This window comes from Podarcis raffonei, chromosome 12, assembly GCF_027172205.1.
Source record: "Podarcis raffonei isolate rPodRaf1 chromosome 12, rPodRaf1.pri, whole genome shotgun sequence".
Classification (NCBI taxonomy): Eukaryota; Metazoa; Chordata; class Lepidosauria; order Squamata; family Lacertidae; genus Podarcis; species Podarcis raffonei.
The window spans coordinates 6,289,710-6,315,576 of record NC_070613.1 but is presented as its reverse complement, the minus strand read 5'-3'; the positions used below and the strand labels follow the sequence as shown (position 1 = coordinate 6,315,576).

The following is a 25,867-nucleotide window of genomic DNA, read 5'->3' as shown; positions in this document are numbered from 1 at the left end:
GAAATTCCAGTATTCTGATCTCACAGTGTCCAAACAGATGCCTCTGGGAAGCCTGCAAGCTGGACCTGAGTGAAAGAACATTCTGCTCACTTGTGATTCCTGGCAACGGGAACTCGGAAACATTGCTGCCTCTGACAGTGGAGGCAGAACACAGTCATTGTGGGACACCAATCTTTGCTACTATTTTCAGAGCAGTGGTTCATGTTGCAGACTTGGAAGCTTGTCTAGATTACACATGGGAAGTATGAAAACGCACAAAGATTGGGTTTGATATTTTCTTCTTTAATAGAAAGTGCCCTAAAAGAATTCCATTATCAGGCTAAAAGGGAATGTGTGTGTGTCTGTTTCTAACACAGAAGAACAAGCAGCAAAAAGACATCGGGAATGGACTGCAAAGGTTCCAGCGGCTATTCATGATTTCTTGGATCCCTGCACCTTCTGGATTTCCTATGAGAAGAACGAGGAGAAATGGTTAACACAGTGATTTGTATGAAACTACCCCGGCCCTGTGATCATCTTCTGAGGGCTTTCTTCATGTGCCTCCTCCATGAGAGGTCCGGAGGGTGGCAACAGGAGAACGGGCCTTTTCTGCAGTGGCTTCCCGTTTGTGGGATGCTCTCCCCAGAAAGGTTTGTCTGGCACCTTCATTATACATCTTTAGGTGCCAGGTGAAAACGTTCCTCTTCAACTAGGCCTTGGGCTGACTGATATCCAATGCCTTTTAAAAATTGGTTGGGGAGGAGCGGGATAATCGAGTGTTCTTGTTCTTACTTTTATTATGTATTTTGTGTTTTTATATTGTGATTTTATGCTGTAAATTGCAGACTGCCCTGAGACTTGCAGGCATAGGCATTATGATTTATTTTAATAATAATAATAATAATAATAATAATAATAATATTCAAATGCCTTTATCACTTTGGTCAAGGGACATAAAATAGGAAGAAGCATAAAGTACTGCTTCAAGCTAAAAGCAGCTGACTCTTCAGAGAAAATGGCCACTGTGAAGGAGGAAGGATGTTGGTTTGGCTGGTGAAGGGGTGGAGAACCTCACACAGGACTTTTTAAAGCAAGTGAGTCTGGAGCTGCAACCAGGAAACCCTTTCCAAAGGAGCAGGCAGTGTTTGTCTCTGGCAGCTAAAACAGAAGAGAATCTTGTGGCACCTTAAATACCTAACAAATGTACAAAAGGTTTAGTGGACTGTAGCCCATTTCATCAGATGCACGGACGACAAACAAGGAAACAGATCATTCCATGACCCAGGAAATATCCGTGCAATTCAGACAGAGAACTGTGTTCCCAGGAAGTGAAATAGCTTACCTCCGTAAGAATATTTTTCAGCTCGGTATATGCTTCTTCTAAATCATTGTTAATGATGATCAAGTCGAAAAGCCCAGGCTCCTTACCTGTCAAATCGAAACAGATACACACACACACACACACACACACACCGTTAAACCAGAAGTCAGAAGATCAGAGACGTGCGACCCACACAGACACTCTTCTGTCTTTGCTCCCTTCCAGATGCAATAACAAGAGTGACTAAGCAAGTCCAGCATCTCAGAAGTGCCCTTTTCTCAGACCCTGGGCAGTATAGATTCTGCCTCTTTGAGAATCAGAAACTGCCTTCTTGCAGCCAACTGCCATGGACTGCTTTCACCGTTTGGCATTTTCCTGAGGAAAGGCACTGCTGTTGCCTAGTGAGACAATTCCAAACCACTTCTGGTGGACCTGTGTTAAGATGTTAAGCCCTTGCAAGGCATCCCCCGTTCCCCTCTAGCAGATCCTGTAAAAATGTACAGGGGAGGGATGGATCTGGGGCACAAAAGCAGCAGTTGGTGAGGTAGGCCCCTATCCACCAAAGAGAGCTCAATTCCGCCCTCATGCCTTCATTACTCTCTCTGTTGCAATCTCTCTCTGTCGTATATGAGCACCACTGGTTCAGACTAAAGGCCCATCTAGATCAGCATCCAATTTCCCACATTGGTCAACCACGGACGCTGATTTGAAGCACACAAACAGGACACCAGACTAGGACAACAACGCACACAAAATTCTAGTGTACTCACTAAGTTCCATGTCGATGCGAGCTGCGTTCAGCCGCTTCTGTAAACTATCCTCCGTTTCTGTCTGTCTGTCCCGTAACCGTTTTTCCTAAAGGTTTCCAGAGGGGGAGAAACGAGAACGAAATTCATACCCTCAACATGAACAGGGTGGGTCCCATTCTTCTCGTCTCTCAGTGCTCCGTGTTGGCACAAACCCCTCTAGGGGGGGTGTCACGGACCCGCTGTTTAAATGCCCTATGGTGCATTTCACTGCCCCGTACGGAGCACTTTGGTCCTGCCTTCTGTTTACAGCAGTGGCCTCCCAGTGCTTCCAGGAACCTTGCAAGGAGAGTACAGAGGCAGCAGACTACCCCATTGTCAGCTTCCAGTGTCCAGTGGTCTTTAGAAGCCCACAGACAAGGAAGTCACTGTCTTAAATCAGTCATGGAACAGCCTGTTGAGGATTAATTTAACAGCCTATGAAAGCTCCCCAAGACAGCAGCCCTCACCACATTTTGTCTTTCTTACAGAATTCATAAAAGGGTAAAGGGACCCCTGACCATTAGGTCTAGCCGCAGATGATTCTGGGGTTGCGGCGCTCATCTCGCTTTACTGGCTGAGGGAGCCGGCATACAGTTTCCGGGTCATGGGGCCAGCATGACTAAGCTGCTTCTGGTGAACCGGCGCAGCAAATGGAAATGCCGTTTAGCTTCCCGCTGGAGTTGTACCTATTTATCTACTTGCACTTTGACGTGCTTTCAAACGGCTAGCTTGGAAGGAGCAGGGACTGAGCAATGGGAGCTCACCCCATCGCAGGGATTTTAACCACCAACCTTCTGATCAGCAAGCCCTAGGCTCAGTGGTTTAGCCCACAGCGCCCCCCGTGTCCCTACTGCAGAATTCATATTAGGTTATAAAACAAGAGTTCAGAGCCGGCCCTACTATTAGACTGAGTGCTCTGCTTCGCTTAACGTTCAGTCTGATGCAGAGTTCTATGGACCTCAAGAGCGGGTTGCTATTTAGTGACGTTTCGCCTGGCCCTAATAAAGGTACTGGCCAAATGTGGATTTTGGAATTATTTTGTTGTTGCTTATTTTACTACGTAAAACTCTGTGCACACGGACATCACATCACATCAGGGGTCGCCACTGCAGTTGGCAACACTAAAAGATGGTGGGAGTTGCAGTTTAGAGGGCTTCCCTACCATATTATCAGTTGCACAGAACAGTAGCTCACCCCCAAGCCGCACTCACCAAGACTTCTATGGACGGGGCTTGGACAGAGATGTAGATGGGATTAAGGTCAGTTTTCTTGATGTTCTTCACACCCTGCATGTCTATGTCCAAAATGCAGATCTGGTTCTGCGCTTGCACAGCCTGAATAGCGGCTTTGCTGAGAGGGAGGGAGAGAAGGTGGTTAATGCTCACAAAGTGGAGGTGCTTTTTTTCAATCCAAGAACGATCTCGCAACAAAAGAGGCGGCTTTGAGGACCAGCACCTTGAGCTCGTCGGTGTGTTTCAACCATCTCTAAGAGTCTCAAGGACATTTGGCTGCAACAAGCAGCCTCACATACATTATACAGGGTTCTTGTGGGGATTAAATGGGATGGGGAAGGAGCTATTTGAAGAATATGGCGGGATATAAATGCAACTGCAACAACAACAACAGCAAGAAGAAGAAGAAGTAGTAGTGAGGGAATAAACATATGGAAGGTGGGGTAATGGGTGGGAGACCCTGTTCACAGCTTACCCTTCCTCTCACGACACTAGTTTAACTCTAAAGCTTTAGCTCCAAATAATTACCGTATTTTTCGTCCCATAGGACGCTCCGTCCCATAGGACACACCTAGTTTTTTGGGGGGGAAATAAAAGAATTTTTTTCCTTTACTTCCCCCCCAAAAGCAGGTCGGGGAAACTGAACCAGGTCGAGGAACAGCGGGATGGCGGCGCTGCGCCTCCCTGCTGTCCCCCGAGCTTGTGGGGCTGGCCGATGTCTGCCCGGCGCGAGGGGCGCTCTGCTTCAGGGTGCCCCGCGCGCCGGGCAGCAGGCTGTTATCCGCAGCGTGGGGAGCCCTGCGGGGAACTCCTGCAGGGCTCCCCACGCTGCAGATGTCTGTCCGGCGCAAGGGGCGCTCTGCTTCAGGGTACCCCGCCCGCCGGGCGGCAGGCTGCTATCTGCAGCGTGGGGAGCCCTGCGGGGAACTCCTGCTGGGCTCCCCACGCTGCGGATGTCTGTCTGGCGCGCGGGCGCTCTGCTTCAGGGCGCCCCGCCCACCAGGCGGCAGACTGCTATCCGCAGGGCTGCCTAGGCTGCGGATGTGTTCCTGAAGCCGCACCGACCCCTCTCGCTCTCCACGCTTCAGCGAAAGCCCGCATTCGCCCCATAGGATGCACCCAGATTTCCCCTTCATTTTTGGAGGGGGAAAAGTGCGTCCTATAGGGCGAAAAATACGGTAAATCTGGTTCTTTTCATCATCAGTGCAGGGCAGCCTTCTCCATCTTGCTGAGCCGGGGCTGATGGGAGTTGTAGTCCAAAACATCTGGTGGGCATCAAGTTGGGGAAGGCTGGTAAAGGTCCTCAGAAATTAGATGACCCTTGGGTGGAGCTTCAGGCAGGGGGATTTTGTCACAGCTCACGGTCCTAATCTTTGCTTTCTGTCTCAACCCACTGGGGCAAGTCATGATGCAGCACTTGACGCATGTGGGATGTCTCCAAAGCCAAACAGATTCCCATCACCATCAGTTTGGACAAGCTGTGAATATCCATCTTGTCCAACAAAAACACTGGTTACAAGGTTCATTGTGCCCCTTCGGAAAAGCTACTTTCACAAGGAATGTGAAAAATAGGCAACAGAAATGGGGGGCTTTATGTTCAGGACACTTGGATCCTTTTTTTGGTTGCAATTCATAGCTTCTTGTTTTGTTTCTAGTCATTGTGGTTGCAGAAATGCATTAGAAAATAGGATAGCAAAGAAGAATGAAAGAGCGAAATCTGACAACTGCTCCTGTGCAACCCAAATCACATACCTTGTTCCGTACATGTTCCCAGAAAATTCTGCATTTTCAATGAATCCTCCAGCGTCAATTTGCTTCTGCATCTCTTCCCTGGTCACAAAATGGTAATCTGCGGGGGAGGAAGGGAGAGGAATATGAACTTTCTACATGCCTTTGTGTTAGTGCATGCATGCCTGCCCCCAGAGACACCACACCCCAAGCAGTGTTAGAAATTAGCCAGGCGCATTTTGTGACTGGCATGGGTCCAATTGCGACCACATGGAGATCTCTGGGTGGCAGGTTTGCGACTGGGGGAAGCAAAACATCACTTAGAGAAGCATCTAACATATTTGTTTTATTCTGAATTGTTTTATTTGAGGTTTCAATGTGTTGCAAACCATTTTGAGATTTGTTCTCTGAAATATAAAGTGGTATAGACATGGCTCATGCTCTACTGACTGAGCTATCATGTTCTTATCAAAAGTCGTGCTGCAGACAAAGGCAAGGAAAAGTCAGGGTTTCCCCTCCAAAATAACTACTCCGTCTTTCCCTTGCAGAATATTAGCATTTCTATTTATATGGGGTCAGCTATGTGCTGGTAGGGACGCGGGTGGCGCTATGGGTTAAACCACAGAGCCTAGGACTTGCCGATCAGAAGGTTGGCGGTTCAAATCCCCACGACGGGATGAGCTCCCGTTGCTCGGTCCCTGCTCCTGCCAACCTAGCAGTTCAAAAGGACGTCAAAATGCAAGTAGATAAATAGGTACCGCTCCAGTGGGAAGATAAACGGTGTTTCCATGCGCTGCTCTGGGTTGCCAGAAGCGGCTTAGTCATGCTGGCCACATGACCCGGAAGCTGTACGCCGGCTCCCTCGGCCAGTAAAGCGAGATGAGCGCCACAACCCCAGAGTCATCCGCGACTTCACCTAATGGTCAGGGGTCTCTTTACCTTTTATAGACATGAAAATCATCATCATCATTCCATGATGAGGGGGGAAAACGGCACCTAGACCTTCCATTGTGGCACCCGCAACCTAGGTTTAAGGTGCCATTTGGTGATTAAACTATATATCTGAGTTTCTAATACTGACCCCAAAGTGTTCCAAAGATACACTACAAACACCTAACCGTGCATCCATGCACTCACCAACATAACCACCCCTAACTAAGCAGATGTTGCTGGACTACAACTCCCATCATCCTTTGCCATGCTGGCTGGCGCCGATGGGAGATGGAGTCCCAAAACCTCTGGTAGGCCAAAACCCATCCAGTCCCACCCCTAACTAGCCTAGAACAAGTTGTTTCATTAGAGAAACGTTTTTGCTAATCTCCCGTTTCCTGTGATGGTGGTGGCTAGGACCTGGGCACTGACCTTTTCCGTTCATTTCTCCGGGTCTTGGTTGCCTTGTGGTATCTGCAAGCAATAAATATTTTTAAAACGCATCCCAAGTGGTTGGGAAACCCAAAAAGAAAGGAACGTGCTTCTCCCTCTCTGGCCCCTGCAATGATCGAAAGAGCCTTCTCTGTTTAACTGAAGGCTTTGACTTCTTTTAAAAATACAAACAGCCAGGCCAAGGGACTGATATTGCTAGTTCCTCTGCCCTACTTTTAAAAGCAGATAAACAGGCAAGAGAGCTTCAAAGGAGAAGGTGGTGGGCTCTTTTCATCGGAGATTTTTAAACAGAGGTTGGATGGCCATCTGTCAGGGATTCTTTAGCTGCAATTCCTGCTTTGGAGGGGTCAGAGAAGCTTCCTCTGAAGCACAAAGCGGTATATAAATTACCTTAATATTAATCATAATAAGCGCTGGCTTAATTTAGGGGGCAGGGACGCGGGTGGCGCTGTGGGTTAAACCACAGAGCCTAGGACTTGCCGATCAGAAGGTTGGCGGTTCAAATCCCCGCGACAGGGTGAGCTCCCGTTGCTCAGTCCCTGCTCCTGCCCACCTAGCAGTTCGAAAGCACGTCAAAGTGCAAGTAGATAAATAGGTACCACTCCAGCGGGAAGGTAAACGGCGTTTCTGTGCGCTGCTCTGGTGGCTTAGTCATGCTGGCCACATGACCCAGAAGCTGTACGCCAGCTCCCTTGGCCAGTAAAGCGAGATGAGCGCCGCAACCCCCAGAGTCAGCCACGATGGGACCTAATGGTCAGGGGTCCCTTCACCTTTACCTAATTTAGGGGGCAAAGCTCAAGGACCTGCCAGCCGTCCTTGTGACAACCCTGATGCGAACACACTGCTTCACCACCAGCCCAGCAGAAATGAACTCACTCACGGGAGACGCTGAAGCCAAAGACGTTCTCATAATCTTTCAGGAGTTTCTTCAGCAGAGTGCTTTTCCCCGCACCGGACGGCCCACTCAGGACAACTGGCCTTGGTCCCGTCATAACTGGGGGAAAGTCATTTCATTGTTAGAAATGCATGCTTTCTTGGGAGATTGCTTATGCATGCATAATACTAGAACTTGTGGACATCCAAGGAAGCTGAATGTTAAAAGATCCAGGAGAGAGAAAAGGAAGTCCTTCTTCACACAGCCAATGAACTAGGGAACTAGGCAATGGCCACCATCTTGGATGGCTTTGAAAGAGGACTAGACAAATTCCTGGTGGAAAAGGCTATCAGGGGCTATCAGCCTTGATGGCTAAGCTGTCTCCATGGTCAGAGGCAGCAATGCTTCTGAACATCAGCTGCTGGAAACCACAGAAGGGGACAGCGCTCATGTGCTTGTGGTTTCCTACAGGCATCTTGGTTGGCCATTGTGAGAAAAGGATGCTGAATTGGGGGGCCATTGGCCTGATCCTGCAGGCTCTTCTTACCTTCTTATGTATTCCTGCAGCCTCCCGAATGATTACGTAGAAATGTGGGATTATAATGCGCTCTGCGTGGGTCTACCTTTGAAGGTGACTCGGAAGCTACAACTAATCCAGAACGCAGCTGCCAGACTGGTAATTGGGAGCGGCTGCCGGGACCATGTAACACTGAATCTACTTGGGCTCCCAGTACATTTCCAAGCACAATTCAAAGTGTTAGTGTTGACCTTTAAAGCCCTAAATGGCCTCGGCCCTATATACCTGAAGGAGCGTCCCTACCCCGTTATTAAGCCTGGACACTGAAGTCCAGCTCTGAGGGCCTTCTGGTAGTTCCCTCACTGTGAAAAGTGAAGATACAGGGAACCAGGCAGAGGGCCTTCTCGGTGGTGGCACCTGCCCTGTGGAATGTCCTCCCCTCAGAGATATCAAAGAGTTAAGCAACTATATAATTTTCTGTGGACATCTGTTTTGAGAAGCTTTCAATATTTGAAGCTCTATTTTTTTGGAAGCCATCTCCCTAGGAACTGCTCTGGGGAATATCCACATGTTATCCAGGCATTGGAGAGCCCACCAGTGCCTTTGGGACCTCAGCAGCCAGCACCCCAACCCCTGCCCTCCCCTCAGACCTATTCTCATGCTTAGCAACCACCAAACTTCATATTCAGGGCAGGAGCAGAAAGGGGAGGGTGGAAGCATACAGAAATGGGAGATTGAGAGGTGTGTTCTGACCAGAACAGTTAGCATCTGGTGAAACACAGCCAAGGGTAGGGCCAGGAGAAGAGGTGAGATGGTCTTGCTCTCTCTCACACACACATACAACTCATTTCGCAAGGCAACTCTCAGGAAAATATAGGAGCTCAAGAACATAAGAGCCCAGCTGCTGCACCAGACCAAAGGCCTATCTCATCTGTCATTCTAATCTCACAGTGGCTGGCCGGATGCCAACATGCTCCCCCCACAACTGGTGGTACCCAGGGGCCAAACGACTGAGCATATATAGACTGTGTTTGTGCTCTTAATTTGCCATTGTACTATCCATCCATGCTCTACAGCCCTTTGCTTACTTGGTGCATTTTTAAAGGAAACACAGATGTCCCAAGAGCTATAGCTTAGCTGATGGAGCTTAAAGTCAAAGTGCATTAGCCTGAACAATTCATCCATAAAGAATGCCCGTCCAGCGCATTCTCCATGCAAAGCCGAAGTCGGAAAGCAAAAAAACAACAACCTCACAGTGCTGCTTTCTGCCTTGCGAACGAACTGGATATTTTTATCTAGCATTTCCAAGGCTTTATTGCCACCCCCTCGCTTCACTACAAAACTCCCATGAAACAGATTATTAGTACCATTAGCGAGATGAGCGCGCAACCCCAGAGTTGTCCACGACTGGACCTAATGGTCAGGGGTACCTTTACATGTACACTGCCCAAGTGAAAACTGGGATTGGGCTTTTAGCCAACCAATTTTTTTAAACTGCGGTATGAGGACATCTCTACGGTATTGCAGGTATTACTACGAGCCTCATTACACTGTAAAGTCTTAACAAATTTATTACAACGCAAGCTTTCGTGGATTCAAGACCAGCATATGCCGCAATAAAATCTGTTAGTCCTTAAGGCACCACAAGACTCTGTTGCTTTTGCAACAACAGACTAGCACAGTTACCCCTCTCCCTATATTTTTATAGCTTGCAACCTGGAAGCAGAACATGGCAGCATTAAGTAAAAGGCACAATATACCGTATTTTTTGCTCTATAAGACTCACTTTTTCCCTCCTAAAAAGTAAGGGGAAATGTGTGTGCATCTTATGGAGTGAATGCAGGCTGCGCAGCTATCCGAGAAGCCAGAACAGCAAGAGGGATTGCTGCTTTCACTGTGCAGCGATCCCTCTTGCTGTTCTGGCTTCTGAGATTCAGAATATTTTTTTTCTTGTTTTCCTCCTCCAAAAAACTAGGTGTGTCTTGTGGTCTGGTGCGTCTTATAGAGCGAAAAATACGGTACTCTTATAGCAGAATGTCAATTTCCTAAGCACAAAATTCAGATTGGGGCATTAGGGGGGTGGGGGCTCCGAATACATGACTGAAAAAAACCAGAGTGGGACTCTGCCCTGTATCAGAGCACACCCTTTGCACGTTAACTCTCTTCCCACTGTCGCAAAGAAAGAGGTGTTAGCTGCCTTTTCACCCATTTGCTGCAGTTTAATATGCATTTAACTGCACGCAGCTGTCCTAACACTTTCAGAACAGAAAGACAACATCCCTACAAACAACATTCAGCAAATAGAACTAAGACTTAACAGCTACCACAATATGGAATATCCGTTTTAATAGTCTTTCCCAACCTGGTGCCCTCCGGACATTTTGGACTACAATTCCCATCAGCCAGCCAGAGCTTCTCTCGATCCCATTTTACCACACCAAACATACTTTTATAGACCTCTGTCATATCCTTTCCTGGGTAATCTTTCCTAATTTTGTTTAACCCACAAGCAAATGCGTTAACAATTCCTCTTCAAGGGTATGCTCCAGATCCTCAATCTTTTTGTCGCTTGAGATCAAAGCTATAGGAAAGAGGAAGCACTTGTCTGAACCCCCATCATCCTGGATTATTATTAATTTTTAAGAATTCCGTCTTTTAAACTTCAAATTGGCCCTTTACTCAGAAGCCAGACAAAGGTGAATGAAAGTGAGTCAGATGCAGAAGTGTTGCTGCTATTTTTTGGGTAGCAGCTGCAGACATCCACACCACGCCAGCACTCCCAGAGTTTTCTCACATCTTACCTGTTTGCTTTTCTGGGATCCTCCTAAAATTCCCTGATAGGCTTTTGCTGTTCTTTTTTTTTGAGTGCCTAACAACCCGATCCTGACAACACAGGGAAAGGGCAGCGCAGGTAGAGCACCTGTCTATTTGTGAGCGCCTAAAGTCTTGCTAATTTCCAGATCTTTCACCTTGAGACAGCCAATGAGAAGCCACCGCCCCCCCAAGTCCCTAATCACCTCCTGTGGCTTCCTCCACACTCCCTCCTCCTGCTTTACATAGCTTAGAAGATTCAGCCACACCCTGAGCTTAACTCCGTGGAGCGTACCTTCTGCTTCAAAGCAAATGCTGCCCTCAGAAAGAAGGAGTTTTAATTGAATGCATATTTGTCAAATTATTTATAATATTTCCACCCCACTTTTTCCACAGCCAGGGGAAAGCAGTAGATGAAGAGCACAAAGCATTCACTTAAACACACACACACAAACCTACAATAAACACTGCATTCATTTAGAATCACAAGTGAGAAACGGTACCCACCAGGGTGCTACTTCCATACTGCTCAACTGTCCTTATTTATCAGGGATAAGACAGCCTCAATGTCCTGGGGTCCCTGCCCCCCAGTACACTGTCATCCCTGTTTTGGCTACTGAGGAAAGTCAGAGACGATAGAATTGACTGCAACACGTCAGATTGAAGGTGGGAGAACTATAATTTTTAACTCTCCTCCACATTTAAAAGCAGCAACAACGAAAACATAACCAATTCCCTGAGAAACAGAAATCTAGCACAGCAGGGAGAAAGGTTCTGTTCCAGCCCCTCGCCAGATGCGCTTGCTTTCTAGGTACAGGGAGATCTCATGCTGTGTCTCCAAAATGCAGCACAAGGCCAAAGGCAGTCTCTTGCTCTATCCTGCACCCTGTGAGGTAGAGAAGCATTCTAGAAATGCACCAGAAGATTAGTCTTAAGCACCATGCAAAACAAGCCCCAGCCCTCCTTTCCATCTTCAGGATCAGAGATAATATGCAAATAAATGTGCAGTGCTGTGTTGGACACCATAGGGTGGTAATTAGAGAGCTGGACTAGGACCTGAGAGATCAGGATTTAAATCCCCACTTAGCCATGGAGCTCTCTGGGTGTCCTTGGGTCAGTCACTCTTTCTCAGCCTAACCTACCTCACGGGGTTGTTGTGAAGATCAAATGGAGAGAGGGAGCGCCTCATGTGCCACCTTGAGCTCTTTGGAGGAATGGTGGGATATAAATGGAATAATAATAGTCATAATTCCCAACAGTTGTGCTGGGCATCTGAGGCACTCTGTGCACCTTAAAAGCCCTGCACAACTACAGGATCCATCTTGAGATTTTGCAAAAAGAAAAGAAAGCTCAACAACTTTTTAAATATGGCAACCTTCCCAATCAGATGCACAGAAGATTTTCTCCACAGCCAAAGTGACAACCACCCTTTCCCACAGAAGCTGGACTCCAAGCATTCCACCGCCAAGAGCTTGTCCCAAGAGGTCAGAATTTTTGCAGATAACCAGTGTAGGATGCTTCCCTGCCGCAAGTCCAGTACAATGCAGACTGAATAAATTCATAGAATCATAGAGTTGGAAGAGACCACAAGGGCCATCGAGTCCAACCCCCTGCCAAGCAGGAAACACCATCAGAGCACTCCTGACATATGGTTGTCAAGCCTCTGCTTAAAGACCTCCAAAGAAGGAGACTCCACCACACTCCTTGGCAGCAAATTTCACTGTCGAACAGCTCTTACTGTCACGAAGTTCTTTCTAATGTTTAGGTGGAATCTTCTTTCTTGTAGTTTGGATCCATTGCTCCGTGTCCGCTTCTCTGGAGCAGCAGAAAACAACCTTTCTCCCTCCTCTATGTGACATCCTTTTATATATTTGAACATGGCTATCATATCACCCCTTAACCTCCTCTTCTCCAGGCTAAACATGCCCAGCTCCCTTAGCCGTTCCTCATAAGGCATCGTTTCCAGGCCTTTGACCATTTTGGTTGCCCTCCTCTGGACACGTTCCAGTTTGTCAGTGTCCTTCTTGAACTGTGGTGCCCAGAACTGGACACAGTACTCCAGGTGAGGTCTGACCAGAACAGAATACAGTGGCACTATTACTTCCCTTGATCTAGATGCTATACTCCTATTGATGCAGCCCAGAATTGCATTGGCTTTTTTAGCTGCCAATTCATCCAAGCTGCTTCTAAGACCCACATTTCTGCATACGTTCTAGGAAGTGACAGAGAGAAAGGGAAAATGGATGGGAAGATAGCAAGAATTTTGGGTGGAGATTGCGAAATTGACCCATCCAGCTCAGTACTGTCTAAACCGACTGGCAGAGTTTCAGGCACGGGTCTCTTCCAGCCCTACCTGGAAAAGCTGGAAGTGAATCTGAGACCTTCTGCATGCAAGGCAGATGTTCTACCACCAAGTTCCGGCCTTCCTCACAGATTACACTGGAAGGACAGCAAAGAATGCAAAATATAAACATCGGAAGAGATCAACAAAGCACGTTCTGGGCGTCATACAAGCTTAGAGGAAGAAAAGACGGAGCAGCTTGGCATTGGGAGAAAAGAAGATTAGAGGGTGGTTCTCATTCTAGCCTCAAGAAAGGTTGCGTGATTAGGCACTTTTAATCACCGGTCCTATTTATAGCCTTGTCCTTTTTGTAAAGTGCACCTTCCCCAGAATTTCATAACGTGGGACCAAAGGGCAGCAAAAAAGCACATTCGCTGGTTGAAAGGTTAAAGCCAAATGACAAGAAGAATAAGAAACCAATGGTTATTTTGAAACTCAATTTGCAACAGGCCACCACTGGCCTTCTAAAGGACTTTGCTCCTCTTTGATCTTGTAACAGGAAAACAGTGCATCAGAATCAGGCCTGTGAATAACTGCAGGAAGGCCTGCATCTACTGGTATATCTCTGTATGATTTCAGCAAGGATTTCCAACTCACAAATGCTTAACAGCAGCAGCCGGGTGCACTTGCTGTGGCCTGCAGAGGGCTAAGCCAGCTGGGGAACCCTGCCAGGGGCCTGACGGACTTATGCTGCCTTGCCAAGAATGCCCCGTGTCTCCCAGCCAACCAGGGACTCCTGCCCCAAGCTTCAGACAAGCTCTGTACAGTCCTGGAGTGGGCACATGCAAGTAGTGGTATAGACCAGAGGAAGGAATGGGTGTGGCAGCAAGTGGATCATAGAATTGTAGAGTTGGAAGGGATCCTGAGGATCATCTAGTCCAGGCTTTCTCAACCTCAGCCCTCCAGATGTTTTGGTCTACAACTCCCATGATCCCTAGCTAGGAGGACCAGTGGTCAGGGATGATGGGAATTGTAGTCTTGAAACATCTGGAGGGCCAAGGTTGAGGAAGCCTGATCTAGTCCAAGCCCCTGAAATGAAGGAATATGAAACTGTTCCATATGGGGATCAAACCTGCAACCTTGGCGTTATCAGCACCACGCTCTAACCCACTGAGTTATCCAGGCTTAGTATAATTGGCTACTTTCTACACACATTCCTCTCTATCCTCCATCTAGGAAAGATTCTTTAGATCTCCCCCCACCCTGGTTTGAAGCAGTAGGTTTCTAATCCTCATGGCTTTCTAAGGGAAGCTTAGGTGAAGGCAAAACATGACAAAAAGGATAAATTCCATGGTTTTAAACTTACAATGCATAAGAAGGTGTCATGCTTATGTATTCATACTGGTCAACATACCCAAGGGATGCTTTTGCAATCAGATGCTCCCTCCACAGCAAGCAATAATCTCTTCCTGTCACCTCACAGCTAAGCCACTCAAGAACACTGCTGGACGTTTCCATAACTGGCTGCCTAAATTTAGTTAGTCAAACACAGGTGAGAAGACAAACCAAATCCTGATGAATGGAAGACATGGAAGACAGGAGACTCTCAGTTCTTCTTTGGGAGATTTTTCATTGGTAAAAGGTATGGAAGAAGCAAGACACAACAGGAGTCTATCCTGCTGCTCAGAAAGGACTCTGGTCATTTATTACCTGCTCAAAAACTGCAGTGGACAGTGGAAATGACAACCCACAGTAATACTCTGTGTGGTGCTGGACTCAGTTGCCCCTGGTATGTGGATATGCAGATGCCTAGTCATTATTACTGACACATCTGGCTAGAAATCTATCTTATTGCCTTTCTGCCAGCTTTTCTCTTTCATTTTCAATCTCAGCCACTGGCTGAGTTACAGTGCCATAATGGAATATTCACAAACATTCCAACTGTGAAGAGAGGAGGCAATAATCAGTTATGGAATGCTTCACATCTGATGTAAGTGAAGAAAAAGAAGCCTGGCTGGAGGGCTGCATGTTGGTAAGGCTTCAAGATCTTAGAAGGCTAAAAGGTCAGAAACCCCAAAAGCCAAATGGTGCAATGGGAAGATTCATAAGTCATACATGATTAATTATATCCCTGGCAGACAGAAGGGTTGAGAATGAGGGAAGCAAAGGAACTGAGAGATGAAAGCCAACTCTATACCAATTTGAAGCAAACAGCCAAATAATCAGTTCTCTAGATATACACAAAACTGTTAAGCGTTTTAAAGTTGTGTAAAGATCAGGACAGTGAAGACTACACATTTAAGTAAATTAAGAAGCAGTGAAAACTTGTCTGTTTTTCTACTTGAACTAGCTCCCAGTGGCACACAGCCAAGGCTCTAGTAATAAATTTGTTCCAGCTTACAAAGGCTGCACATGTTTATAAGCTATGAAGTAGCTGCTAAGGGAGCAGGTCGTGTGTATTCCCCAGCAGAGGGCAGTGGTAATTGGACATTTCCTGCTTCAGTTGTTTTCGTGCGGTGCTTAATGGAGAGATATATGGAAATAAAAGTCATCCTGCTCAAATCACCAGACATGTGAGTATTAACCACCAACAGCATGCATAAGATGCTTCACTCAGTTAAGTTTGAAATGGGCACTAAGTATTCTAAACTTCTATGAGATTTCTTGAAGATAACAGCAGAGGCACAAACCTTCAGAAGGACTAATTAATATGCAGATTCACCTCTTGGGGGGGGGGAAGGCTTTTGGTGTTGTTAGCTTTCTTATTTCCTTCCAGGATCCAGTTTATTATGAGCTACTTTGAGCACATGCCAATTTAGTAGATTGGATTCTGTTACTTCCACACCCCTTAGAAGTTTCATTTTCATTATTTGTGCTATATATAGCAGAACTTCTGTTTAAGGGGAAACCAAGTACACAATAATTCCTCTGGATATAGCACAAACTTGAAGATTGGTAACACCCAAGGAAGGCAGATTGCTGCTTCTTCTTTAATTAATTTCAAAACTCTGACCAATAACCAAGGCCATTCTGAAAGCTGTCAGGGGCAGAGAGTCCATGCCTCCAGCTTCTACCCCCAAAAATGTGTTACTTCCAAATCCTGCTGCCATAAATATAAACCAATTCATCACAACTCTTCTTTGCTCCCTGAATAGTATTAGGAGTAAGGAGATGCAACGTCATGCCAAGGAGCAGATTTGACAAGGAAGTTTATCCCCTGGTCTGTTATTTCAAATATTTAAATACCACTTGAATTCTGTTTTTAAGTGATGGTTTGCAGGGGAAAATCTTGCGGCTGATTTGAACAACTCTAAAACCAGGAGTGACATTGGCTGACAGGGCAAAACGCTAGCAGGGATAGGACCCTTACCCCTGAATCCTCTTGCTAATTGTGCGGTTTAAAACGTGCATTTTGCAATGTTTTATTTTGAAATATTTAAGATATCTTAAGTTTCCTGTTAATTATGTTGCTTCGAATGGATACTGCACTTGACTTTCTTCAGTAACGTTTTTATTCTGGGTTGTTTGATTTGATGATTTAATGTAAGCAGCAAACCGCTTTGAGGTTTTTTCCTTAAGAACAGAAAGCGGTGCAGAAATGAAACGAATGATAACAACAGACGGTGGTGGTCGTGCAAAGGCAGGGAGAGGAGCAGGGTTTCTTTGCAGCAGCGGAGTCCTTGCAGGGGCAGGAAAGCGGCGGGAGCAGCCGCGCGGAGCTCTCCGAAGAGGACCGCAAGGAGGAAGGCGGGCGGGGAACTCTTTAGGGGTGACACCGGGGGTGTAAAGGGATGGGAGTGCCCGACAGCGAGGCCTAGCCGCGACCCCGACACCAAGGAGGCTTTAAAGAGGCGAGAGGAGGCGGCTGAGGGGCGATGCCCGCGAAGCGCCGGGGAGCGGAGGGAGGAACCAAGGCGCAGGGTCGCGGGAGCAGGAGGGGAAGCTTTCGGTGAAACACCGCTGAGGACAACGGTTGGGGCGCGTGCGGGGGGGGGAGGGGGAGGCCGAAAACCGCGCGCCGCACTCACCTGACAGCGCGCGGCAGAGAAAGCGCCGCCAGCGCATGGGGAGAGCGAGCGGAGCCCTTTCCACCGAATGGTGACTCAAGGAGGGCGGGCCGGGGCAGGGCCGGGCCCTGCCGCCGCCGCCGAGAACAAACCCCGCCCCTTTACTCGGAGCTCGCTTACGTCATCGCCGCGCCGAGTTTCTCGATGTCGCTGGGTGATGACGCAAGAAAAGGAAGGGTTCCCAGAGCGCCAGGTCACGTGAGCGGGACTCTTCGGAGCCGGTAAGGAGGAGCAATCCATTGGGGACTGAGTAGCGGGGGGGGTGTTAGAGTATCAATGGCTCAAACCATTCAGAAAGAGGGAACCGTAGTTTTGGTGGGGAGAGAGGCGCGCGAAGGCAAGTCTGGGAAACGGCGAGGATCGAACCATCTGCAGGCGGAGGCGCGGGGAGAGCAGGGCTAAACCATTGTTGGACCTAATGGGGAGGGAAGCAGTTGAGATTGGGGGCGAACCATTATCGCGAAGTAGGGGGGTTCTGAGGGCCAAACCATTTGTGGAGTGGAGGGGGGAAGGCATGGTCTTGTTTGATGTCTGACCCGATTCTGACGTCTCGTCTCCTTTTCCTGCATTTTCCCTCTCCAGTAGTGTGCATTTACTGTATGTGTATCTGCCTATTCTATCTATTGTACCTGCATCGCAGGGGGTTGGGCTGAATGACCCTGGTGGGGGGGGATTGCTTCCAATTCTACAATTCTGTAGATTCAGGCTCCAGTCGTTGCAAGCACTTGCAGTGGCAGCTGCATGCGCTGTCTCTGCAAAGACCGTATTTTTCACTCCATAAGACGCACCTAGTTTTTAGGAGGAAAACAAGAAAAAAATACTCTGGACGAAACAGTGGATGTATGATTTTTGTGGTTCATGCTGTGGCCACAGACATGTGATTTGATGGTGAGTTTGGGGTAGCCCAATGCAAAAATCCTGAGGATACATGTGGATCCGTGCTTTGTAACCACGTTTTTGCACCATTGCAGCCCCACAAAACAGTGGGTGTGTGATTTTTTTGGTGCAGGCTGTAGCCATGGACATGCTATGTGATCTGATGGTGAATTTGGGGTGACCCAATGCAAAAATCCTGAGGATCCATGGGCTTTTACCTCCCTCCCTCCCAGGCAGCCTCCTTTATCTCTAGAGTCCCTTACCTCCCTCCAGATTGCTTGTCGATCAGCTGCTCAGAGGCTTTGTTTCAACACTCCCTTCCTTCTTGTTTGCCTTAGTGTCTTTTCCTTAGCTGGAGCAGTTTTTTGCTCCTCCTTTTCTTCTAATTTCTCTCCTCATTGCTTGTTTTAGTATACCTGTCTCCTCTTCTTACAAGTTCGCTGTCTTTACCTCCCCCCTCCCAGGCAGCCTCCTTTATCGCTAGAGTCCCTTATCTCCCTCCTGATCGCTTGCCAATCAGCTGCTCAGCAGCTTTGCTTCAACACCCCCTTCTCTCTTTCTAAAAAAAACCAACACGATTTGCTTTTTGCCCCTGGGCAATTTGGTTCCAGGGACCATGCATTCACTCCATAAGACGCACAGACATTTCCCCTTACTTTTTAGGAGGAAAAAAGCGTGTCTTATGGAGCAAAAAATACAATACTTCCATCCCTCGATCCAGGAGGAAAACCCCACCCAGGCTTTGAAGGGGGAAGTGCTCGGCATTTGGAAGGCACCCAGGCTGTGTTTCCAAAGCACTGTGAGAAGACCAAAAGTATCTTAATTGCTAACAGCATAAGAACAACCTTGCTGGATCAAATGCTTTTGGAACACCTCCCTCCAAAACATGATGGTTTTGACAGGAGGCCACATGCTAGATATTTCCTCCCACCTTAAGCACACACCTGTTGTTCAGATGTTTACTGCTATCTGTTCTAGATTGCCTCTTTTTAGCCATCTCTGCTAAATCTATATACAGTGGTACCTTGGGTTACATACACTTCAGGTTACATACGCTTCAGGTTACAGACTCCGCTAACCCAGAAATAGTGCCTCGGGTTAAGAACTTTGCTTCAGGATGAGAACAGAAATCGTGCTCTATTAGCTAAATCCATTAGCCAATTGAGGCCCCATTAGCTAAAGTGGTGCTTCAGGTTAAGAACAGTTTCAGGTTAAGAACGGACCTCCGGAATGAATGAAGTACTTAACCCAAGGTACCACTGTATTTAATAAGTATTTTATATTGCCTTCCTACTTTGATTCATATTTTTATCAATGAAGCGATATATAAACTTGTCAAATAAGAATAAACTTTTCTCCCTTCATTCGTTTCCATAAAGAGCAGCTGTGGCCCCTTGGATGATGTTCCGTAAAGATCGTTGCGGTCTTTGCTCATCATAAAAGCCAAATCCTGTGCCTCGGAATCGCTGGAGATTGGCGTTTGTTTGCTAGGCTTCAGGGACTGTACATGAACTCAGAATGACGACTGTAATCCGGACTTTAAGGTATAACTCTGTTTATTTAGTGGGATCATTGTGCCTTGTGCTGTCTAGGATCTAGAACTGATATGGCCCTTTTCCACATTTCTTCTTCCCTTCTTGTACATATTCCATGAAAGTACATTGCATTGTTTTTCAGCAGATCAACAGTAAGCCTGCAGTCTCATGCATGCTTCTGAATACCTTTTGCTGGAAAGTAAAAGGTATAGGGGTCAGGAGCTCAGCCTACACTCGAGTAAGACCCTGGCAGAGACACATGCCCGACTGGCATGTTCTCTCCCTCCTGGTCAGTCTTTCGGGAGCTTCAAAAGCTTTCTTCTGCCCGAACATCACAGCGACCGATTTCAACCGAAACCGGCACACTTAGGGATCCACAGAGTCTGCTCAGTTCTCATGGCAGACCTCAGCAACTCAGCATTTTGGCTAATCTACTTTATTTACATATAAACACACACGGAGCACTGCAACATGGCTCCCACTCTCTCTAGCATCAGACAGCAAAGAGAAAAAGAACAAAGGACAATAGTCCCACTTCACGGAACACAGTGACACAAACATCCTGTCTCCGTCACTTCCCACTCTGTGGAGTCAGAACATATACCATCATGTGATAGACAGAAATCCCATGATTGCAATCACAGAGCAGGAATTCTAACAAAAGGGCCCCTGGACGGTTAGGTCCAGTCAGATTTGACTATGGGGTGCGGTGCTCATCTCCGCTTTCAGGTCGAGGGAGCCATCATTGTCCACAGACAGTTTTTCCGGGTCATGTGGCCAGCAGGACTAAACCCCTTCTGGTGCAACAGGACACCATGACAAGTGCCAGAGCGCACAGAAACACACGGAAACAGCAGGAGGGAAGTGTGTTCTTTGCACTCTGGTCCTGCTTGTGAGCTTCTGGTTGGCAGATTCTGGATTAGCTGGGCCACTGGCCTTACACAGCAGGGCACTTCTTATGTTCTTATGCTTTTCTTATGCTATGAACCAACCTGTATCATCTGAGGCCCTTCTTCCTGCGCCTCCATGAGAATTCCAGAGGGTGGCAATACAGGCCTTTTCTGTGGTGGCTCCCATTTTTCGGAATGCTCTCCTCAGAGAGGCTTGCCTGGCACCTTCACTACATATCTTTATATGCCAGGCAAAAGCATTCCTCTTTTCCCAGGCCTTTGGCTAATTAAACAACCCATGGCCTTTAAAACTGTGCGGAGGCCTTACTGTTTTTGTTTGTTGCTACAGTATGTATTTTGGTGTTTTTATATTGTAAATCACCCAGTGTTCCTCGGATGAAGGGCTGTATGGACATATTAAAAATAAAATAATAAATAGAGAGTAATTAAGTGCTGCACAGGTGTTAATCTGACTAAAACAGCAGTTCATCTGCACATGTTTGATCCCAGGATCTAAGAGCCCTCTGGGGGGGGGGGAAGAGGCTGAGGTTTGTTTTCCTCTGTTACTTCAAACAAAACGTGAGACAGAGTGAATTCGGATAGGTATTGAACCAGCTTCAAAGCCAGGATTAAATCTTCAAAGCTGTGTCCTCTGAGGGCTTTTAATATATATGAATAGAAATTGTCTCCCTTTCTTGATACTGAATCATCACTTTAAAATGCCAGCCAGGTGCCTGGAAAGCACATTCAATAATAATAATAATAATAATAATAATAATGGTTTTATTATTTATACCCCACCCATCTGGCTGGGTTTCCCCAGCCACTCTGAGCCCTGCTGTGTTAGGGCAGGTGGTTGCCAACTGATAGGGACTACCCCAGAGCGAAGTATTAATTCATATCGTAGCTTATATATATTTTCAAGGTACATTTTTTTAAAAAACCAAACTATTATTTCGGTAACCTTCATGACAATCCTGCATGAGAGGCTGAATGAGTACAACTTGCACAAAGCCAGCTTTCAGTGGAGAGAGGAACTAAATCTTGACACAGCTTTGCCTTACCCTTAAGTACCAAATTCTATCCGAAGACACCCTGCAGTCCCAAATCCAAAGTCTGCTTGCATCTGTTTTGTAAGATGTGTATATTGTAAGATACATTCATATTGTAATCGCAGAATGGCAGTAAATTTAATTAAATAAATAAAGAGGGAAGGGGGAAGAGTACAGCTTATATAAATGAGGCATCTACCCACCCACCCCTTCTGTTATCATTTCATCAGTATTTGCTGGCATTATAATCTTTTCTGGCTTTCTACACACCCTCCTGATACCTGGACTAGCAATCTTAAGAGCTAGCAACTCACTGCATTTTAAAATGAAAGCTGGGACGTCAGAGACGCTGAAATCTGTGGCCAATATAAATTTCATGTTCCTTATGGTGCTACTCCTTGTTTGAGGCCAAGCCAAACTGCCTGTTTACTAAATCACAGTCTTTTTCTTACCAGAGTTGGGTTGTACTCAGATACATATATTTTTTGTTATTTCTGGTATGTATATGTGTTCTTAAAGGGTCTATCTGTGTGTCAATTTTTGCATGGATTTTACAAGTTCTTCTCTGAATCGGTTTCAGGGCTTTGCGGTTAGAGGCCTTCTCCGGACTCCTTCCCAGGACTTGTGGCTTCCACACATCCACCCGGCAGTCCAACTCCAACCGGACATCCATCGCTTGTGTGGCCCGGCAGAAGTATGCCCGGCTCTATCCAGTGTTGCTGGTCAGGCCTGACGGTTCTACATTCTATATCCGTTACAAGGAGCCAAGGCAGATCCTTTCGGTTAGAGTTGCTGTTTAATATTCATTCAATTTATAATACCACTGTTTATGAGACGGTCCCAGGGCAGGTTACACCGTGGCAGGACAGAACATTAAATACAACCAGAACATAAGAAGCAGGATCAGGCCAATGGCCCATCGAGTCCAGCATCCTGTTCTCACTGTGCAGAACATTTAACAGTATGCAGGCAGCACCATATACAGTGGAACCTCAATGTACAGTGGTACCTCGTGTTACAGACGCTTCAGGTTACAGACTCCGCTAACCCAGAAATAGTACCTCGGGTTAAGAACTTTGCTTCAGGATGAGAACAGAAATTGTGCGGCGGCAGTGGGAGGCCCCGTTAGCTAAAGTGGTGCTTCAGGTTAAGAACAGTTTCAGGTTAAGAATGGACCTCCAGAACGAATTACAGTGGTGCCCCGCAAGACGAATGCCTCGCAAGACGGAAAACCCGCTAGACGAAAGGGTTTTCCGTTTTGGAGGCGCTTCGCAAGACGAATTTCCCTATGGGCTTGCTTCGCAAGACAAAAATGTCTTGCGAGTCTTGCCATTTTTTCCCCGCTTCCCCCCCCCTTTTTCTAAGCTGCTAAGCCGCTAATAGCCTTTTAGCAGCTTAGCCGCTAATCCTTTAATAGCTGCTAAGCCGCTAATAGCGCTAATCCGCTTAGCCGCTAATGGGGTTGCTTCGCAAGACAAAAAAAACACTAGACGAAGAGAATCGCGGAATGGATTCTTTTCGTCTTGCGAGGCACCACTGTAAGTTCTTAACCCGAGGTACCACTGTATTCCTGTTGTGTTTTATGATTTTCCTGATACTGTAAGTGAGCCAGAACTGGTCTGTGACCGTAATAATAAAATTCATCCAGTGGTACCTCTGGTTGCAAACGGGATCCGTTCCGGAGGCCCGTTCGCAACATGAAAAGAACACAACCTGCAGCGACGAAACCCGGAAGTAACCCGTTGTGGTACTTCCGGGTCGCCGCGGGACGTAACCTGAAAGAACGTAACATGAAGCGAACGTAACTTGAGGTATGACTGTACACAAAACAGAAGCATTAAAACACAAGAGAAAAACAAGTGACTGCAATTCAGCAAGGTGCAGATAGGCAGTAAGCTATAAGGAAAACAAATCACTGGCAGGTTAATTCAGCTCCTACCAAAGGTCTGGGCAAATCTAGTTTTTTGCTCGGAGAAAGAAAAGGTCTTCCAGGTGTCTGAGAGAGCAGCAGATACATATTCCCGAAATGCATTTAAGAATCCCAGGACTAAAAGGTCCTTTGTTTGACCTGAAATATATTGCATGCCCACTATGGTGGTAAACACATCGCATTGTAGGCCTCTCCTTGCAAAAATAATTCCCCACACATAGAAAATTAGCATGTCAAGGGGAAGGTTTATGGCCTATGCCCCCTTCTGACATGCTATTTTTTCCCTTTTTTTCCTTATGTGTAGGAAATTATTTTTGCCTGGAGGGAACATTAAGCCATTTGATTCCTCCCACCAGCATTCTGAACAGTCCAGACACAAGTTTACCACTCATATCAGAAGTAAGGTTCCATTAGGACGCTGTTCAGATTTATGGGGCCGTTACAATTATTGTGTGTAAATCTTTGAGAATTGTTTATTTAAAAAGTATACCACTTAATATAAAGAATCTCTAAGCATTTTACATAAAAACGATAATAAAAAATCCCATTAGAATTCCTCAAAACTAGAGAAGAGCAAAACATAACTATATATCACAAATGAAACTGAATCGTGTGGTAAATAAAAATTAAGAGTCAATAAAGTCCAGACACGGGTGGCGCTGTGGGTTAAACCACAGAGCCTAGGACTTGCCGATCAGAAGGTTGGCGGTTCGAATCCCCGCAACGGGGTGAGCTCCCGTTGCTCGGTCCCTGCTTCTGCCAACCTAGCAGTTTGAAAGCACCTCAAAGTGCAAGTAGATAAATAGGTACTCCTCCGGTGGGAAGGTAAACGGCGTTTCCGTGCTCTGGTTCGCCAGAAGCAGCTTAGTCATGCTGGCCACATGACCCGGAAGCTGTATGCCAGCTCCCTCGGCCAGTAAAGCGAGATGAGCACCGCAACCCCAGAGTCGGCCACGACTGGACCTAATGGTCAGGGGTCCCTTTACCTTTAAAGTCCAGACACTAGGACACATCTTCACACACTGCAAGAGGAGGTCACTAGAGTTGTGTAAACTCTGTTCAAGGAAAACCTTTTGACCGTTGCATATGCGTCCAAGAGGCTTTATACAGCTTGAAAACCACAGCATTGATCCTGACCATCCATGAGGGGGCTGAATTGATTGCACACCAGGACTAGTAACTTAATAATAGAATAGTCTTTTGGTTTCTAAAGGGATTTCTCAGTGTTTTTCCCACAAGCTGCAAACTTAACATTTGAAGCAGCAGGCATTAAATACTTCTCTTTCAGTAGCACCCTGAGGCGCTTGCCTCAGCAAGGGTATCCCTGCTGAATTTCTAGAGCTGGTAAAAGGAACAAGACCCTGCCTGCGGGGGGAAACATGTCGATTCTAAGTGTGTTTACAAGTTTCTGTGTATGCATAATTCCGTTTCCAGATACCTGTGGACATCAACACGCTGCCTGACGCCGAAAGGAGAGCCCGCTTGCGGAAACGGGATACCTCCAAGCTTAAACCAAAAGAGGAGACACGTTTCGAAGACGACTTTAAATTGGACGATTACAGAAAGTTTTGGAAAAAGAAATGAGATCCGCCACCCAGGGTGGAAAATCAGTCACAATCAGAGACTTAATTTTACATTTTAAGTTGTAAAAATGTCCACAAATAAAGAGATGTCTTCTGTTTTCTTTGTATTCCTGTTTTATTTTCTGGGCTGGGGATCCGTAACTGGCTAAGTGTGATTATTACCGTGTCTTGTCACCCAGTGGAAGAAATCTTAAGTTGATTGATTAAGGCTGGCTTCAATCCTGTGCACAGTTACCTGGGAGAAAATCCCATTGATCTCAGGGCTGGCTTCTGAACAGACATGTATAGGATTTTATTTGTTTTGGTTTTTTTATAATTTTTATTGAATGGTTTTATATTGCAAAAAACAATACAGCCATACTACCACTAAATATAATTAAGAAATAAAAATTACATACATGGATATTTAGTTTGTTATTTGTTATTTACTGTCTTATTTCCTCCCAAACATTGCATACAACAACACACATATGTGCAGACACCCACACACCCACACCCGCACAGAAAATGATAATAATGAAAGTAAATATTTTTTCCCCTTTTATCTTCCAAAATCTTTTCTTCAGCTTTGACTTCCTGTCAAGTCCCTTTGCCCATGTTTTATCTTACATTTGAATGTACACAAAACAATAAACCTTTCTATATAATTTTTCTAATACATTCTGAAAACATAATAAATCCTTAATTGTAGTCCACCTCCTTTTAGTTCCTTTATCACTCAAATGCTAGCATGGAGTCAAAACTATTATTGTATTTCTGAACATATTTTTTATAAACATCCCATTTCCCCGCTAATTTTTGCTTTGAGTTTCCTCTGAGTTTACTAGTCAGTTGAGCCGTCTCCACCAATTCCTGTAATTTGATTTGCCAATCTGTTATTTTTGGAGCCTCGTGATCTTTCCATCCCTTGGCCACAAGTATACGAGCTGCTGCGGTTGCATACAAGAATACCTCTCTTAGATTTTTGGGATCTCTTTATCTAAAATACTTAATAGAAATGCCTCCGGTTTTTTAGTAAAA

General features: G+C 46.3%; 2 protein-coding genes and 1 long non-coding RNA gene across 7 annotated transcripts; 1 reads left to right on the top strand and 2 right to left on the bottom strand.

Moving 5' to 3' along the window:
• Positions 1-261: 261 nt before the first annotated feature.
• On the bottom strand, positions 262-17,101 carry GUK1 (guanylate kinase 1). Of its 2 annotated transcripts, none has more exons than XM_053409918.1 (8): positions 16,943-17,101; positions 7,308-7,425; positions 6,411-6,452; positions 5,073-5,169; positions 3,300-3,438; positions 2,071-2,155; positions 1,322-1,407; positions 262-447 (listed from the first exon to the last, which is right to left on the bottom strand). In XM_053409918.1, the coding sequence occupies exons 2-8, from the start codon at positions 7,339-7,341 to the stop codon at positions 412-414; spliced, it is 519 nt and encodes a 172-aa protein (XP_053265893.1). In that variant the 5' UTR covers positions 7,342-7,425; positions 16,943-17,101; the 3' UTR covers positions 262-411. The 2 variants fall into 2 exon arrangements, with proteins under 2 accessions (XP_053265893.1, XP_053265892.1); XM_053409917.1 differs by having other exon boundaries at positions 7,312-7,425; positions 16,943-17,100.
• Positions 17,102-17,108: 7 nt separating this feature from the next.
• On the top strand, positions 17,109-24,945 carry MRPL55 (mitochondrial ribosomal protein L55). Of its 4 annotated transcripts, none has more exons than XM_053409923.1 (4): positions 17,109-17,202; positions 19,242-19,401; positions 21,915-22,116; positions 24,699-24,945. In XM_053409923.1, the coding sequence occupies exons 2-4, from the start codon at positions 19,376-19,378 to the stop codon at positions 24,846-24,848; spliced, it is 378 nt and encodes a 125-aa protein (XP_053265898.1). In that variant the 5' UTR covers positions 17,109-17,202; positions 19,242-19,375; the 3' UTR covers positions 24,849-24,945. The 4 variants fall into 4 exon arrangements, with proteins under 4 accessions (XP_053265898.1, XP_053265897.1, XP_053265899.1 ...); XM_053409922.1 differs by having other exon boundaries at positions 19,237-19,401; XM_053409924.1 differs by lacking the exon at positions 17,109-17,202 and adding an exon at positions 17,710-17,869.
• On the bottom strand, positions 17,993-18,546 carry LOC128424097 (uncharacterized). Its single transcript, XR_008332924.1, has 2 exons — positions 18,308-18,546; positions 17,993-18,075 (listed from the first exon to the last, which is right to left on the bottom strand). It is a non-coding gene; the product is annotated as an uncharacterized LOC128424097 (long non-coding RNA).
• Positions 24,946-25,867: the final 922 nt, after the last annotated feature.